We start from the raw sequence: 15,550 nt of genomic DNA, 5'->3' as shown, positions 1-15,550 counted from the left end.
GTTGTATTCAAGTGTTCCAGTTAAAATCTTATATTACATCTTATTATTGGGGAAGGAAGCAAATACTTGTAGGATGGCATAACAATGTAGTAGTGTTAGGCAGTTGCATAGTTTTTGTAGGGGCAGGCCACACAACTTTTATTGGGTCTATGGTGAGAAAGGGCTCAGCCCTCAATTTTATTTCCTGATGCAATGTCTAACTGTATACACCACTATTGGGATCTCACTGTACGCAGCTCCTATTGGCTTCAAAGAGGCCTGTATAAATCAGTATATGCAGTTAGCTTCAGAATGATATCAATGATCATATTTGATTATTGTCAATTATCATTAATTATCACAAACTGAATGGTAGACACATTAATGGAACAGTTAGGGATTTCTCATGGCGGAATTTGGTGCTGATTTTGAGGAGGAGTCTGCTTCAAAATCAGCAGCAAATTCTGCTTTGATTATGTCTCCTATTATTTACAATGCAGAACACATAAGGCTAAGGCACCACGTTGCGTAAAAGCAGCTTTTTCTGTTGCAGATTTTGTTGCCGTTTTTCAAGGCAAAGTCAGTAGTGAGTTAAGCAGAAGGGAGAAGTATAAGAGCCTCCTATATATTCCCCATACCTTTTGTAGCCATTGTTGGCTTTGGCTCAAAAAATTGCAACAAAATCTGCAACATAAAAAGCTGCATTTCCGCAACGTGGGGCCTTAGCCTAAGTGTTCTGCTTCGTCTTTCAACAGGATCCAAGTGCAAGACACCCTGACTATTAGTCCCATTCATTAACAATCAGCTGCGGCAGAAACATCACAAGGGGCTCTTGGGGGAGTGGGGGGCATTATGAGTTTTACTACGATGTTCTATGATTTCTGGTTGAAGGGCCAAAGGTTGTAAGTCTTATATTTCAAAGAGACTGTGATGTCAAATACCCTTCTGAATAAAGTTTTTAGAAGTTTTTATGGGTTGTATACTTCAGCTTTTATTGCTCGATCAATGTTCCTTATTTTATTTTTTTTACGCACCGGGTTATAAAATAACTGTTTTTCTTTTCCTTACTTCCCAAGCACTTGAAGCTGACCCAGCTCCTTGACACAAGTAATTATGGCCATTAGTAAGGAAGGATTACCTTTCATCTCCTTTTGGGTCATTATAGAATAATTAAAGTTTCTGGGAAGAAAAGGAAAACAATTAGCAGAAGAAGGATCAAAAATTCATGGGCCTTCACAGCAAGCGGCGGAGAATTTAAGCCAAAGATTTGTGCAAATATAATGCAGGATAATTTACAGAAACCTTGTTATAGGAAAACAGTCATCAAGCATGGCATAGAGTCAGCAGTGATGTAGGACATAGGTTACTGGTGAGTGTCCCCAAGCCATACAGTAACTCATATTTAAGGGGGGCACATAGAAGAGAAAACTTCTTTTAGTGTTCAGGAATTGTTATTGTTAGGATATTAGATCAGGGGGTGCAAATCCCTGCACCCCTATGATCAGCGGATTTAAGGGACTGTGACACTTTTACAGGTGCTGCGTCCCCTTCATTGTTTGGCCGCCATAGATCTTTAGTGGCTGTGTAGTAATGCAGATCAGTGCCCTTCACTTATATAGAACGGCGCAACGTGAAAACACCTTTAACAGTGGTGATAGTGTAAAATATGATGTTACAATGGCAACTCCAAGAATTTACAGGGCCTATACAAGGAATTAAACTGTATGTATGTAGTGTCTAGTGCCTCAGGTAGAACCATTATATTATATAGGGACTATGAGCACCAGGATCTGAACATTTTTTGATACTGAGTGATCACCTCTCCACAAGATAGGTCGCCTATATCAGATCAGTCAGTGTCCAGCACCGAAACAGATCAGCCGATTCGGTCACTGGAAGTCACATATCAGAGATATATAAGATAAACCCTTAGTCATGAGCTGTACGTGCAAGCTGTGCATTAGACATAGGACAGCGGGAATGATTTATCATGCAACTCAGATTTTTTTTAAGTTTTGCAACACACACACCATTTTCCTGAAAGGGGACATAGTGTAGGCCATCAGCCCCATCAGATTTGGCTTTGGCTCAAAAAAACGCACCAAAACCTGCAACAAAAAAGCTGTGTTTCCTCATTGTAGGGCTTTAGCCTGAAATGGATTAATAGGACCCAATGTATCAGTTTAAGATGCTCGGCTCATCCAGTAACTTAGTAGCTAAAACTTTACATGGAGCCAGGAGTAGTCTTCATTGGCCGCTTTAGACAAGGGTCATCCATTAATGTTATTTTTCATGTGGGTATAAGAGGTGTCAGCAACTACTGCGACCCGGATTGGATGCCAAATACACTATCCCAGAGCATACTTCTGGATCCTCAAAAAAATGAAACTTAGATCCCTCCAACCCAGAAATAACAACTACTGCATTAGACTCATAGAGTAAATCCATAAAGGAAACACGACACATTCTCTATGTTCCTGTATTAAAATCCTTTTGTTGTTCATTCTGCTTTTTTAATGTAATGTTTTACTCTCTGTTTAGACAGAAGCTAATAATTCATAATGCAGCTGGTTTCTTGTTACCAGAGAGCAGTGAATTGTGGCCGCTCAGATGATAGTTCACAATTAGGGTTCAGTAGACAGGTCACATAAACTACACACAGAAGAGACCTACAGGATTTTATAGAACTTTCATTTGGAGTATGAATGAAGAAGAAAAGATGAAATAGATTAAATAAGTCTAAGGCCTGGTTCACATCTGCGTTCACTAATCTCTTCGGGGAGTCTGCATGGGGACCCCCCGAATGGAATACCAAATGCATAGACAAGCGGTGAGCTTATGAAAACACACGGACCCCATAGACTATAATGGGGTCCGTGTGCTTTCCGTGTGGTGTCCATACGGAACATGTGGACAGAAAAGTAGTTCATGTTCTACTTTCCTGTCCTTATGACTCGCCGACACCGCGCAGAAAGCACACGGATCCCATTATAGTCTATAGGGTCCGTGTGCTTTCACTGCTCACCGCTTATCAATGTGTTCGGTATTCTGTTCGGGGGGTGCCATGCAGACTCCCTGAACAGATTACCGAATGCAGATGTGAACCGGGCCTAAGATTAGCAGAGGAGAATATGTACAAAGTTACTTACCTTATTGTGTTTATTTTAACTATGAGATACGGTTCAAAAGTGGCGTTTTCTTTTAATTCTGTCCTCACCATTGCATAACCTACATCCCATTGCTGCACTAAACTCCTGGTATATCCTGCAGTGTTGTGAAATGTTTCATTTCCGCACAGTAATAACGTTTGACAAGATAGCCCGGTTAATTGTATACAGTTCATGCACAAGCAGTATTTATCTGTAGCTGCTGTCAGGACCAAAACAACACTGACCCCAATTCTTAACCTTTCCCTTCTTCTGCACTAATAAATAGCACAGAATTCTTCCTGTGATTTTAGACAAGTGTCAAAGACTGAATCCACAAGAGGCGATTTGTTATGTAAATGGTTTTCTATAATATAAATAGATCATTTATGTAGGTGATGGGTAGTGCTTACTTTTTTGTTGTCAGTTGTCAGATTGACCCTTGTCCAGCAACATTCTGAAGGATCATACTCTATAAGATATCGACGAAGATGGCAATGATGCTCTATGATCGTACACTGTAATAGAGCTTCAGCAGAAAGAACCAATGAGTAGTTAAAGTCTTCATTTTATTCATAAAATAAAAAAAAATAAAAAAAATCATTATATATATATATATATATATATATATATATTTATTTATTTATTTATTTATTTATATTGTGGGGAAGGTAGCGCGGTAGCAGCAGTGGTGCAGATCCAACCAGTCAGAGACAGGGACACAAAACATGCAGAAAACTGTTTTATTTAGAAAAAAAACAGGAAAATAAATAAACCTTGACTTCAGGCACAAAGTTAGCAAAATAAAATACAGCTTTAACTTCAGGCAAAACAATAAGAAACAAAATCCTGCTCGTCCGAGCAACTAACTAAACAGTAGTAATAAACTAACTATACCTGTGGCTTACTAATAGCCAAACGAACAAACCAACAAGCACGATACAGACTCTCTGGACTCAGAGTAACAGGACAGACCCATACGCCTCCACTCACTCCCTGGATCTACCCTGAAGTGCAGGCTCTTCAGCCTTTTATGGCCCAGTAACGAGCCCAGGATCCACACCTGGGCTGAAGCTTATTCCAGACCCGCCCTGGACCACACAAATGCCATAAACCTGGGGCTGATCTAGCAGCTCTCTCTCTCTCAAAAAAAAAAAAAATGCTCATTAAATGCATAAGCACGGAGATTAGAAAAAAAGTCTCCTTTTTCCCTAACCAGCACCACCCCTGCTCATGGGTTGGATCTGTTGTGCAGCTTTAATACTACAATAGGGCTGCACTGCCCCAGGCACTAGTATATGATATGATTGTTTGTATGACTTAAAGAAGAACTCCATTGATTTTGTCTTTTTTTCATTCATCATGTAGCTTTCCTCCCAATATATATAATACAACCAATATTATCTTTAGTTATTCCTTTCTATCTGAATTTTTCTCTTTGGAGAAGGTCAGACCAAATGACAGCCCCCATAGCCATGCACAGAAAATAGAATTAAAAAATGAACAAACAGAAAATAAAAACAAAGTGACATATTTCACTGATTTTAATAAATATGTAATAAGGATACATTCCCCTTAAATCTGAAAGGTTTTTACCTTATATTTACATTGTAAATGGTTACTAAGATTGGGCAAAAAGTAAAATAATATATTTTATGTATGAATTCCTACTTTTTCCCTTCTGTTCATCATTGTGCTGACTCTCCGACATTGTCTATAATGTATACATTAATAAGTTTACAGAATTTATCACTTCAGTTTGCCTTTGGCTTTTACAAAGTTTCATGCTAGATGCTGCTTTTCTCCACCTGTGGGAAGGTCAGCTTGCTTGTCTGCCTTGTAAGATTCTTCTTGTACTCTCTCTTTAATACAAGGTTTGAGAAAGAAGATGTATTATATTTTTAATGGGTGGGTGAAGCTCTGCTTGGGGGAAGCAGAACTCAGGACCTGCAGATCCTGTAACAGGCACTTGACTTCAATCTTATTTAAAAGTTGCAAACGAAACTGAGGAGTCATAGCATGACCACTATACCAGGAGAGTTGTGGTCATAGCCACACATAGTTCTATAAGGCACATTTTCTAATACACACACACACACACACACACACACACACACACACACACACATATATATATATATATATATATATATATATATATATATATATAGTTTAAATCTGGCATCATGTATCTGCTTTATTTTCAGTTTATTGACCACAGGTGTGAAGTTTTGTTTACAAATTCATTATCCCTCCCTGTTAGCAGTTCAGCCAGCAAACTAGACATGACAGCAACACGTGACCTCCTTGCTGCTTGAAGCCACTAATACTGACCTCAGGTGTAGGAGCAATTTATTACCTAGTCAGATATGTGGTGCTGCAATGATTGAAGACGAAATCTTACACAACACTGACCTATGTCAGTGGGAGAGTGGCGTAAAGAAGGGTACATAGAGAGTGAGGGCAGGCAGATGTATCAAGTTAAATGTAGTTTTTTCACTGGCTCATTGCATGCAAATAATATTGTTACAAGGACCGGCAAATAAAATGAAACCAAGTAAAGGGTGCACAAGGGAACAGTGAGTATATAGCATTGCTGTGGATGCGCAGATCATTTTTGTACGTTGGAAAGCCTCTTTAAAGATCTAACATGTTAAGCATACAAATATTCCGTTATTTTTTTTTTTTCGTTAACATGAATGGCAGGTCCCAATAAACATGCAAGAAAATTGTAACTTAAAGTTGATTAGTCAAATTGTATTCTCAAAAGTAAGACATGATCATTGTGCTGCTTTATTAATGTGGTAATGTCATCTTGATTATTGCAGGTGCGGGTAGCAGTATTCATCACAAATGTAACAGTGCCAAACATCGCATCATCTCACCAAAGGTCGAGCCAAGGACAGGAGGCTACAGCGCTCACTCAGAGGTACAAAATAATGATGTTTCAGAAGGAAAGAATGAGCACAGTCATGGCAAATCCTCCAGCCGAGAGAAAAGAAATGGCAAAATGGCAAAACCAGTGCTGCTACATCAAAATAGTACAGAGGTTTCTTCAACAAATCAAGTGGAGGTTCCTGACACCACCCAGAACTCCCCTGTGTCTATCAGCAGTGGCCTGAATAGTGATCCAGATATGGCCGACAGTCCTGCCGTCACTGGTGTCTCTAGTATGGCTGTTGCCTCAGTCATGGGAAGCCTGTCTCAAAATGCCACTGTGTTTATGTCTGAAGTCACCAATGAGGCAGTGTACACAATGTCACCAAACACTGGTCCCAATCAACACCTCTTGTCCTCAGACACAACTACCCAGGGACTCGTACTGGCAGTGAGTTCAGATGGCCACAAGTTTGCCTTCCCCACGACAGGCAGCTCAGACAGCCTGTCCATGTTGTCTGCTAATGTCTCAGAAGAGCTTGTATTGTCCACTACCCTTGATAGCAGCAGGAAGATCCCAGAAACCACTATGAATTTTGACCCAGACTGTTTCCTTAACAACCCAAAGCAAGGGCAGACGTATGGTGGAAGCGGTCTAAAAGAAGACAACATTAGCACTAATATGCGAAGATCATCTAGCACAGAACGAAGTTTTTCATTCAATGCAACTTTAGCAAAAGAGATCAAAACAGAAGATACAACATTCGAGCAACAGTTATCAAAGGAGAGCTTTCCATCTACATCATCAAATACCCTTACCCTCACTCCTGGTTCAAGCTTGTTGCCATCAGGTGGTGGACTCAGTCCGAGTACCACATTGGAGCAAATGGATTTTAGTGCAATCGACTCTAATAAAGATTATTCAACCAGCTTCAACCAGACTGTGCAGAGTCCCCATGTTCATCAGACCCCTTCCCCTAGCTTCTTTTTACAAGATGCCAGCAAACCAATTCCCCTGGAGCAAAATTCACACAACAGTATAAATGACTCCAACAACGCGTATGTCAACACGTTAGGGATGACAAATGTCAAGACAGAAGCATCCAGTCAAACGCCAAACAACTGTAATGGAACCATTGAACAAGCTAGAATAGAGTCAACATCTTCTCTCCAACTTATGCAGTTCCAAGCAAATTTTCAAACAATGACAAATGAGGAGGTTCCAATGGAGACAACTCAACAGTCTGAAGGCAATGAGAACCTTCTCAAACCTGGGGATCTTCAGGCTTGCAATGCTGAGCATTATATGCAGTCAGAAAATGGTACAGCAATGCGGAATGGCAATGGCCTTCCTATTTTGCAGGGAAATATGGTGCAAGGACTCTACCCTGTTGCTCATCAGGCGCTAAGTAACTCTTCCAACATGGAACTTAATTTAGATCATTTTGATATCTCCTTCAGCAACCAGTTCTCTGACCTTATCAATGACTTTATATCAGTAGAAGGAGGGAGTAACACCATCTATGGTCATCAGCTGGTGACTGGAGATAGCAATGTATTGCCTCAGGCAGAAGATGGTAACAGACCCGCATACACTCAGGCTGAAATGTGCATACCTTGTTGTAGCCCTCAGCAAGCAAGTATGCAGCTAAACAATTCTGAAACTGGAGCCACCACCATGGCTTATATGCATGTTGCTGAAGTTGTCTCAGCGGCAGCACAAAGTACCCTGGGGATGCTGCAACAAAGTGGACGACTGTTTATGGTGACGGACTACTCCCCTGAGTGGTCATATCCTGAGGTGAGATTCAGATTTTTTTTCATACTGTATTAATTACAAACCACTTAAATTCTAGTAAATTCCATCCAAACATTTTTCTAACAACTGTAAATGAAGTACAAAGACAACATGGTAAAAACTGTTTTAAATCGTCTGTAAACTCCAAAACTGTCCCTTTAATTGGAAATTCTTCTGCATTAATGTAGGCGAACAGAGTTTTTCTTCGATGTAAAAACACTAGGGTATCCTTTGCATATTAGCAGATTTATACTCACTGCAGTCTCCTTAAAAGACTTGTATCCAAAAAGGGTCTAAAGCAGCTCTCTCTCACAGCAGGAAATACCAGCATGATTAAATAAAAATAAAAATCCCATTAGAGTCTAGGAAAATTCTTGGACTTTTTTGGTTGTTCTCATGTCCACCTGTTGTTCAGATATCATCAGACAAGACTAGGGCCAAGTACAATATATAGCAGTTCTTATAGACTACCTTCTGGACTATTGGATATAATAATACAATTTTTGATTGCATAGTAACATATAGCATAATTTTTTGAGGGTCACTGGCCACAGGTTTAAGGCAACAAAGTGTTACTGGATCTTGTTCCTATAAAGATGACTCATATGACAGTCTATCATTGGTCATAATGAGTGGCCAAAAAGTGGCATTTGACCCCACTGCTATCCTTTGCCGGATTCCATTGACGGCCACAATCTCTTGTCCAGCTAGTTATCTTTCCTTACTAAGGGAAAAGCTCAGCCGTCTCATACCAGTTCTGTACTGAGTAATATCTTATGTGCGGAGACATTAAATAAACAGCAATCAGGCTGAAAGAGCAGATGTTTTATGTCAAAATGTAAAATGCCATCTGCCAAAAATAATTGTGGACTTTTAATGAACACAGGGAGGAAGATCTCTCCCAGGAGACAGAAACATTTTTTTTAAAATGATTTCTAAAATTCAAGTTATTATTTACAGGTATTTTAAGAGCACATCATCCTGAACCTGAACTAATAATAGAAGGCAAAATTAATCCCCCGTCACTTCTTGATTAAAATCAATAGACAAATAGCAGCGCTCAAAAACCATCATGACTGTATAAAAAAATATATCTAAAAATAAAACAGTCCATTTAGCTCTCTGACATAGCTGCATAGTGGTGGAGTCATCAACGGGAAAAGTTTCGGGACTGAGTTGTAGCCAAAAATGTCAGACCAGGGGCCATAAGTATATAAGATGTATGATAATGTAAGGTCATTTGGGATATTGGTAAGTGCTACTTTGTTGCTACATCTTGGTGACTGATGTACCTTATATAATATGCCGAAACTCCTAAATAGTTCAGCTCCTTAGGATCTAGAAATTACACTAGTGCAAAAATATCAGAAAATACCCCATCCACAATGTTAGCTTTGGTTTTTCCTTTCTCACCCAGAAGAGCAGGAATTGGTATTTGTTTAACACCTACAACCTTTTTAGAACCTATTGACGCTTTCACCAGTCATATGTCGCCAACGTTGCAGAGCTCGTCTTGGAAATAAATGGTAGAGCCAACTTGAGTTTGACCCCCTTCCTCCAGAGCCCCAATTGTATCCTATGAAATAAATGCATATGCCCATATGAGTATAGAATTGTTGTGCCCCACAAAAATATAGATTCACTTTAAAACTCCTTTGGATCGGCTAAAGATCACATTTTCCTGAACTTTGGTAGATTGTTAAAAATGCGTTGCCCAGAAAGTCTACCAAAACAAATTTCACTGTATATACTATTTACATTACCCTAAAAAATTTCTAAGAAAAGGAAGTTCTTAAACTGATCCTCCATGCACATGTATAACCCACATGCAATCACAGAAGGGAACTGGAAGATGGGAGCAGTGGTTGTAGTTGTCAATAATAGGCCACTGACGCTCAACTGATTCCTCCAGCCTACCTCCCAAGTTGGTGCAGTGTTGAGGGGGCCTACGGTGTACTGGATAGTGGTGGTTGTTCCCCCGTAGCACTCCCAATCACGAGGAGTCCTCTCCTGAGTCATTCTTGCGATCAATGTCCTTCGTACTTTGATTTAGTGACTCAGGAGAGGACTCCTCGTGATTGGGAGACACTAAGTACAGTTAAACAAAATGGTAGAATTTTACTGAGACAAGGATAACCTATGCAGCTTTAAAGATAGGGGTAGTAGTGCAATAGGAGTTCCATGGTGTGAGATGGTACTAAGCCTGGTAACGATTTTTCACAGCACAGAAATGCCCAATAATGGACGCTAATAACCCCACTCTGATATAACTATACTCTCTCCCACTATATCTATGGGGGCTAACATGAGTGAGTCCCAGTTGGTACCCTGACTATCCGTGTACTGCAGGGCCAGCCTCTGAGGCTCTGGAAAACCTCAACTTCTCCTCTAGGAAGGAGGCTGACAGCAAATTCTTACTTGTGTCAGGCCTCTAGTAATGTTGACGTTATTGGGCTAAGACTCTGAAGTAAACCCATCACACTTCCCTCAAGGGCTGCAACAGACTCCCACTCTCTGATGTTCGTCCTCCTGCCCGCAACAGAGTTAATTTAACTGAACAGAACTGACTTGGAAACTCTGAGTTTTCTACACTCACCCCAGCCAACTGATGGCTAAGATGGACCGAAAGCCCAAAAAGGGGGGTGTACCACTCCACAGTAGAATGCTCCATAAAAAGGGGAGACAAATATATAGGAAATCTTCAAAACTATATACATACATATATGCACAATGAAAAAACACAAAAATAAATAAATAAATAATGTAACAGTGTCCACTGGGATTCTGCACATGGTTAAAGGGATCCTATCATTAAAACACAATTTTTTGTGACTAACACATAGGAATAGCCTTAAGAAAGACTATTCTTCTCCAACCTTTAGATGTCTTCTCCGTGCCATCGTTCGGTAGAAATCCCGGTTTTCTTCGGCATACAAACAGTATATGGTGCCACCTACATCCAAATCCACACACTGTATAATATTGGTATCAGATGTAGTCCCAAACAATTGGTCATGTGGGGGATATCAGATATTTCTGGCCTATTATCACAAGGATAATTTCAAAATATTCTGGAAAACCCATTTTAATGGACAATGTAGTGTTCATTATTATCAGAATGTGTGCGGTTTCATACAATGTTGGGCTACTTAGGGGACATTATACTGTTAGGGTACTCTCTATCAATACTTCCCAAGCCTTCCTGTGTCCGAGACGGCTCCTCCCCTCTTCCTATCTTCTAGCAGTGGGCGGAATAGGTTAGCTAGGGAGATGAGGGTGGGAGGGGCTAGTAATGGGTGGAATCGCTAAGCTAAAGAGAGAGAAGGGAGGGTGGGAGGTGCTAGTTTGTGATTCAGGGAGGGGTGAGAGAGAGGAGGGGGGCTGAGTGAGAGGGGACTAGTGTAGTAGCTACAGAGAGAATGCCAACAGCAACCAAAGGCACCCAGAAATCACTCCAAACACTGCTAAAGGTATATGGATGTACTTGTTAACCCATTACTAGCACTAACACACCTTCATAAAAAAAAGAAATTCTGCCCGGAAAACCCCTTTATGTTTGATAGGGAATAATGCCATTATAGCGCCACCTAGGTCTACTGGATCACTCCAATATATCTTAAATCTTAAATATAGTATACATTAAATATGTTTAAATGGAAACAAAACCCCCTGTAGTGCAGAGACTGGGGTCGCATCCTGGTTTCGGAGACTGCGGGGCCCTGAAAAACCTCCCTATGTTCCATATAAGAGCCAGTATTATAAATGAAGCTTTCTAACTGTGCGTAGGGGGATTTTTTACAGATTTTACATTGTCTCCATGTGATGCCTCTACGCTGTATAACCTGACATCTATTTACTGAAATTTTCCTCTATAACAATTTATTGCCGGTTTTATGGCCGACCGTAGGTAATTCTCAATTATGGAATCTCTACCCCTTGACACAAATCCCACAGAGATCACAGAGTATATCTATTTTCTAATTTTGCTGGAAAGGAACCAGATGAACCCCCCCCTTCCACCACCCCTTTAATCTCATGTGTTTCCATGAAAAATTATTTTCTTCTATAGAGTAATTTCTTAAATGGGAGCTTGTTATATGCAAATGAAGGTAATAATCCTCAAACACCTGTTTACTCTTATTAAGCTTCCTGCGCCGGATATAATGTATTCATAGACTTATCTTAATTTCATATTCCTTAAAGTGAAGTTTTCATTCTACATATGAAATGATTCCTTAGCCACAGTTGATACTATGATACCGCTCTCAAGCATAATGCTATATGTACAGGGAGACTATGCTTAGCGGGGCTTTCTTCTATCCATGGGGGCTCCGACCACTTAGACCCTAGTGATCAGGTGAATGGGGGATCCTGGGATTCTGATCCCAGTAAACTAGTTTAAGATGATACTCAGATCTTCCAGAATATTTCCTACAGTGTGCAGTGGAGGTTGGGTCCTCAATGACCCCACATGCTTAGAATGAAAGATAATGCATTGAAAGAGATATTCCTTATTAAAACCAGACTTATCTGTTGCTGGGAAAGCTGTGTGACTGCCAATACACCACCATTATATCTTGAAGTGAGGTAGTCACCCAGCTTTGCCAGACTTCTGTTTCTAGGTTATATTTAAAGTTGTAGAAAGGCTGCATCCATGACGGGAGCAGGGTCAGAATATATGAAAGGTAACAGGGGTATTTACCGAAAGTCTCCCCCTCCTAGATGCTTTCACTACCCAGTTCTCTCCAAAACTCTCAAGTCCACAATATAGATCATTTCTTTTTGGTGTCATCCCACCTCTAGATTGGGAGTAGAAGGGGGTCTTTTTACTCTTGTAATACCAGGCAGTGTCATAGGCGTAATATGAAGTCCCTGGGCCCCAGCGCAAAATGTGCCCAGGCCCTCAAACTATAATGTCATGGATAGTATTGGTCTCCTCATATAAAAGACCCTAAGTCCCTAAGGCTCCTGGTCCCAGGTGTGACTGCACCCGCTCAAAGTAGCCCTCTGACCAGTGCCCTGATATATAGAGTTCCCAGGAGTGTGATTGTGCCAGTACCCTATATATCTAAGGATATGCTTACATGGCAGTAATACACATCACCTGACCACATCACCTGATCACATCACCATTTTTGCTGTGAAGATCACATTTTGCAGCTTTAGGCCCCGTTCCCACGGAGTAACGCACCGCTCATTCATAAACACTTGTCACAGTGAGGCCCTTCAAAACAGATCCCATTGACTTCAATGGGTGCCGCCTTACGCGCACTACACATTGAAATCGATGGGAGGCTTTTTAACCCATTGATTTCAATGTGTGCTGTGCATAAGACGGCACCCATTGAAGTTAATGAGATCTGTTTTGAAGCGCCTCACTCTGACACGTGTTTACGTGCCAGAATGAGCAGTGCGTTACTCCATAGGAACGGGGCCTGAAATTGTATATGACCCCTATCATCCTTCATTGCCTAGTATTGCTTTGATATAAAAGTGAAGCTATATCGGTATATAACCTATTATAGCTTGAATTTGCGTCTCTAGGAAAGCTGGGTGAACACATAAGTTGTGGTTGTCACCCAGATAGGTTCCCATTTGATCTGTCCTTACGAATTTAAGACTACCATTACTGCCAAAGGAGTTTCTATTAACTACAGACTTCAAAGGGGTAGTAAACGTATGCCTTTAATGATTCTGCGTCTAATAATATTCATGATGAATGGGCAACTTTGTAGAGATACTGGGGGAAATTTATTAAGACTGGCAATTCTTACACCAGTCTTAATTGATTCCCCGACAGGTAGACGACTTGAAAGAATTACTAAGAAGCCCTGTCTGAAATCTCAAATATGATATAGCTCATGGCGGTTATAGTAAATCTGGTGGACCGGTATCTGGCCCTTGACCTCCTATGTTCCCGCGTACTCTGTTTAGCGCTATATTGAACCAACCCAGATCAAAGACGTAATAAGAATATGGTTGTTGTGGAACTATAACCCTCAGTGTTATCATCTACCCCACTATTATGCAGCTTTCTATATAATAATAATAATAATAATAATAATATTGCTTATGAATATTTGATACTTCTTCTGTACGATAGTGAAGGTGCTATTCAGACGTACAGCTGCACAGAGCAATATGTTTCTTTGTGACTGTCCTTGTGTTCCAGTGTCTAGTCCTTGAGTGACTCAAATAAGGTCAAGCGTTCAAAACTTGTTTAATTTACAATGCAATGTGCACCCTCTAGTGATAAATGGGGGTAATACAGCAGAAAATCTTTATAGTCCATTACATAAGGATTCCTCAAAGCTAATGACTTTTTTTTTTATATCTGACAATCCTGACATGAGACACTAATAGTGATGGCAGGCCTAGACAGTCAAGAATTAGTCTGAATGTCAGTATTCTGTTTAGCTGCTAACATGGGTTGTCTAGGTTATCCTAGCCTTGTATATACTGTATTAAAAATATATGAAATATATATCAACTATTCTGTCTATGAAAATAACTCATACATATAAGAAATCTCCAGGATAACCATATTCCTCCGATTGCGCTATACATTATACATACCAAACCAAAAAAAGTACTTCTAGCACTACTTCTCTCTCCGTATGATTTGTGCGGACTCCGCACGGAAAACACACAGACCCCATTACAGTCTATGAGGTCCGTGAGCTTTCATTGCTCACCGCTTTTTAATGCGTTTGGTATTCTGTTCGGGGGGGTCCCCATGCAGACTCCCTGAACGGAATACCGAACATAGATGTGAAGCGGGCCTCAGAACTTCCTATATATTTCCCATTCCTTTTGTAGACATGGCTCAAAGCAAAAAAAGCAACATGGGGCCCTCAGCCTAAACTGGGAAATTGTATGACAATTGTATTGCCTCAATTCTCTGAAACAATATACCATTTTGACACAGAATCTGGAATAACAGGTCAGCGACTGACTGTACAGTGTTGGCCAAAAGTATTGGCCCCCCTGCAATTCTGTCAGATAATACTCGTTCTCTTCCACAAAATGATTGCAAGCACAAACTCTTTGGTATTAATATCTTCATTTATTTTGCTTGCAATGAAAAAACACAAAAGAGAATGAAAAAAAGTCAAATCATTGTTCATTTTACACAAAACTCCAAAATGGGCCGGACAAAAGTATTGGCCACCTCAGCCTAATACTTGGTAGCACAACCTTTAGACAAAATAACTGTGAACAACCGCTTCCGGTAACCAGCAATGAGTTTCTTACAATGCTCTGCTGGAATTTTAGACCATTCTTCTTTGGCAAACTGCTCCAGGTCCCTGAGATGTGAAGGGGGCCTTCTCCAAACTGCCATCAAGAGATCTCTCCACAGGTGTTCTATGGGATTCAGGTCTGGACTCATTGCTGCCACTTTACAAGTCTCCAGTGCTTTCTCTCAAACCATTTTCTAGTGCTTTTTGAAGTGTGTTTTGGGTCATTGTCCTGCTGGAAGACCCATGACCTCTGAGGGAGACCCAGCTTTCTCACACTGGGCCCTACATTATGCTGCAAAATTTCTTGGTAGACATTAGACTTCATAATGCCATGCACACGGTCAAGCAGTCCAGTGCCAGAGGCAGCAAAGCAACCCCAAAACGTCAGGGAACCTCCGCCATGTTTGACTGTAGGGACCGTGTTCTTTTCTTTGAAGGCCTCTTTTTTTTCCCCTGTAAACTCTATGTTGATGCCTTTTCCCAAAAAGCTCTACTTTTGTCTCATCTGA

At 40.5% G+C, this 15,550-nt stretch overlaps 1 protein-coding gene across 4 annotated transcripts in view; it reads left to right on the top strand.

Annotated features, from left to right (window-relative positions):
- The window catches only part of CAMTA1 (calmodulin binding transcription activator 1), a 1,244,145-nt gene that overhangs the window by 1,063,183 nt on the left and 165,412 nt on the right, over positions 1–15,550 (top strand). For all 4 annotated transcript variants that reach the window (XM_075279917.1, XM_075279916.1, XM_075279915.1 and 1 more), the window contains one exon: positions 5,954–7,803. In XM_075279917.1, the coding sequence (XP_075136018.1) occupies positions 5,954–7,803 (1,850 nt within the window). The remainder of the gene's footprint in view (positions 1–5,953; positions 7,804–15,550) is intronic.

The sequence above is a fragment of the Leptodactylus fuscus genome, chromosome 6 (genome assembly GCF_031893055.1).
Source record: "Leptodactylus fuscus isolate aLepFus1 chromosome 6, aLepFus1.hap2, whole genome shotgun sequence".
Taxonomy (NCBI): Eukaryota; Metazoa; Chordata; class Amphibia; order Anura; family Leptodactylidae; genus Leptodactylus; species Leptodactylus fuscus.
This window is presented reverse-complemented; position numbering and strand designations above follow the sequence as displayed.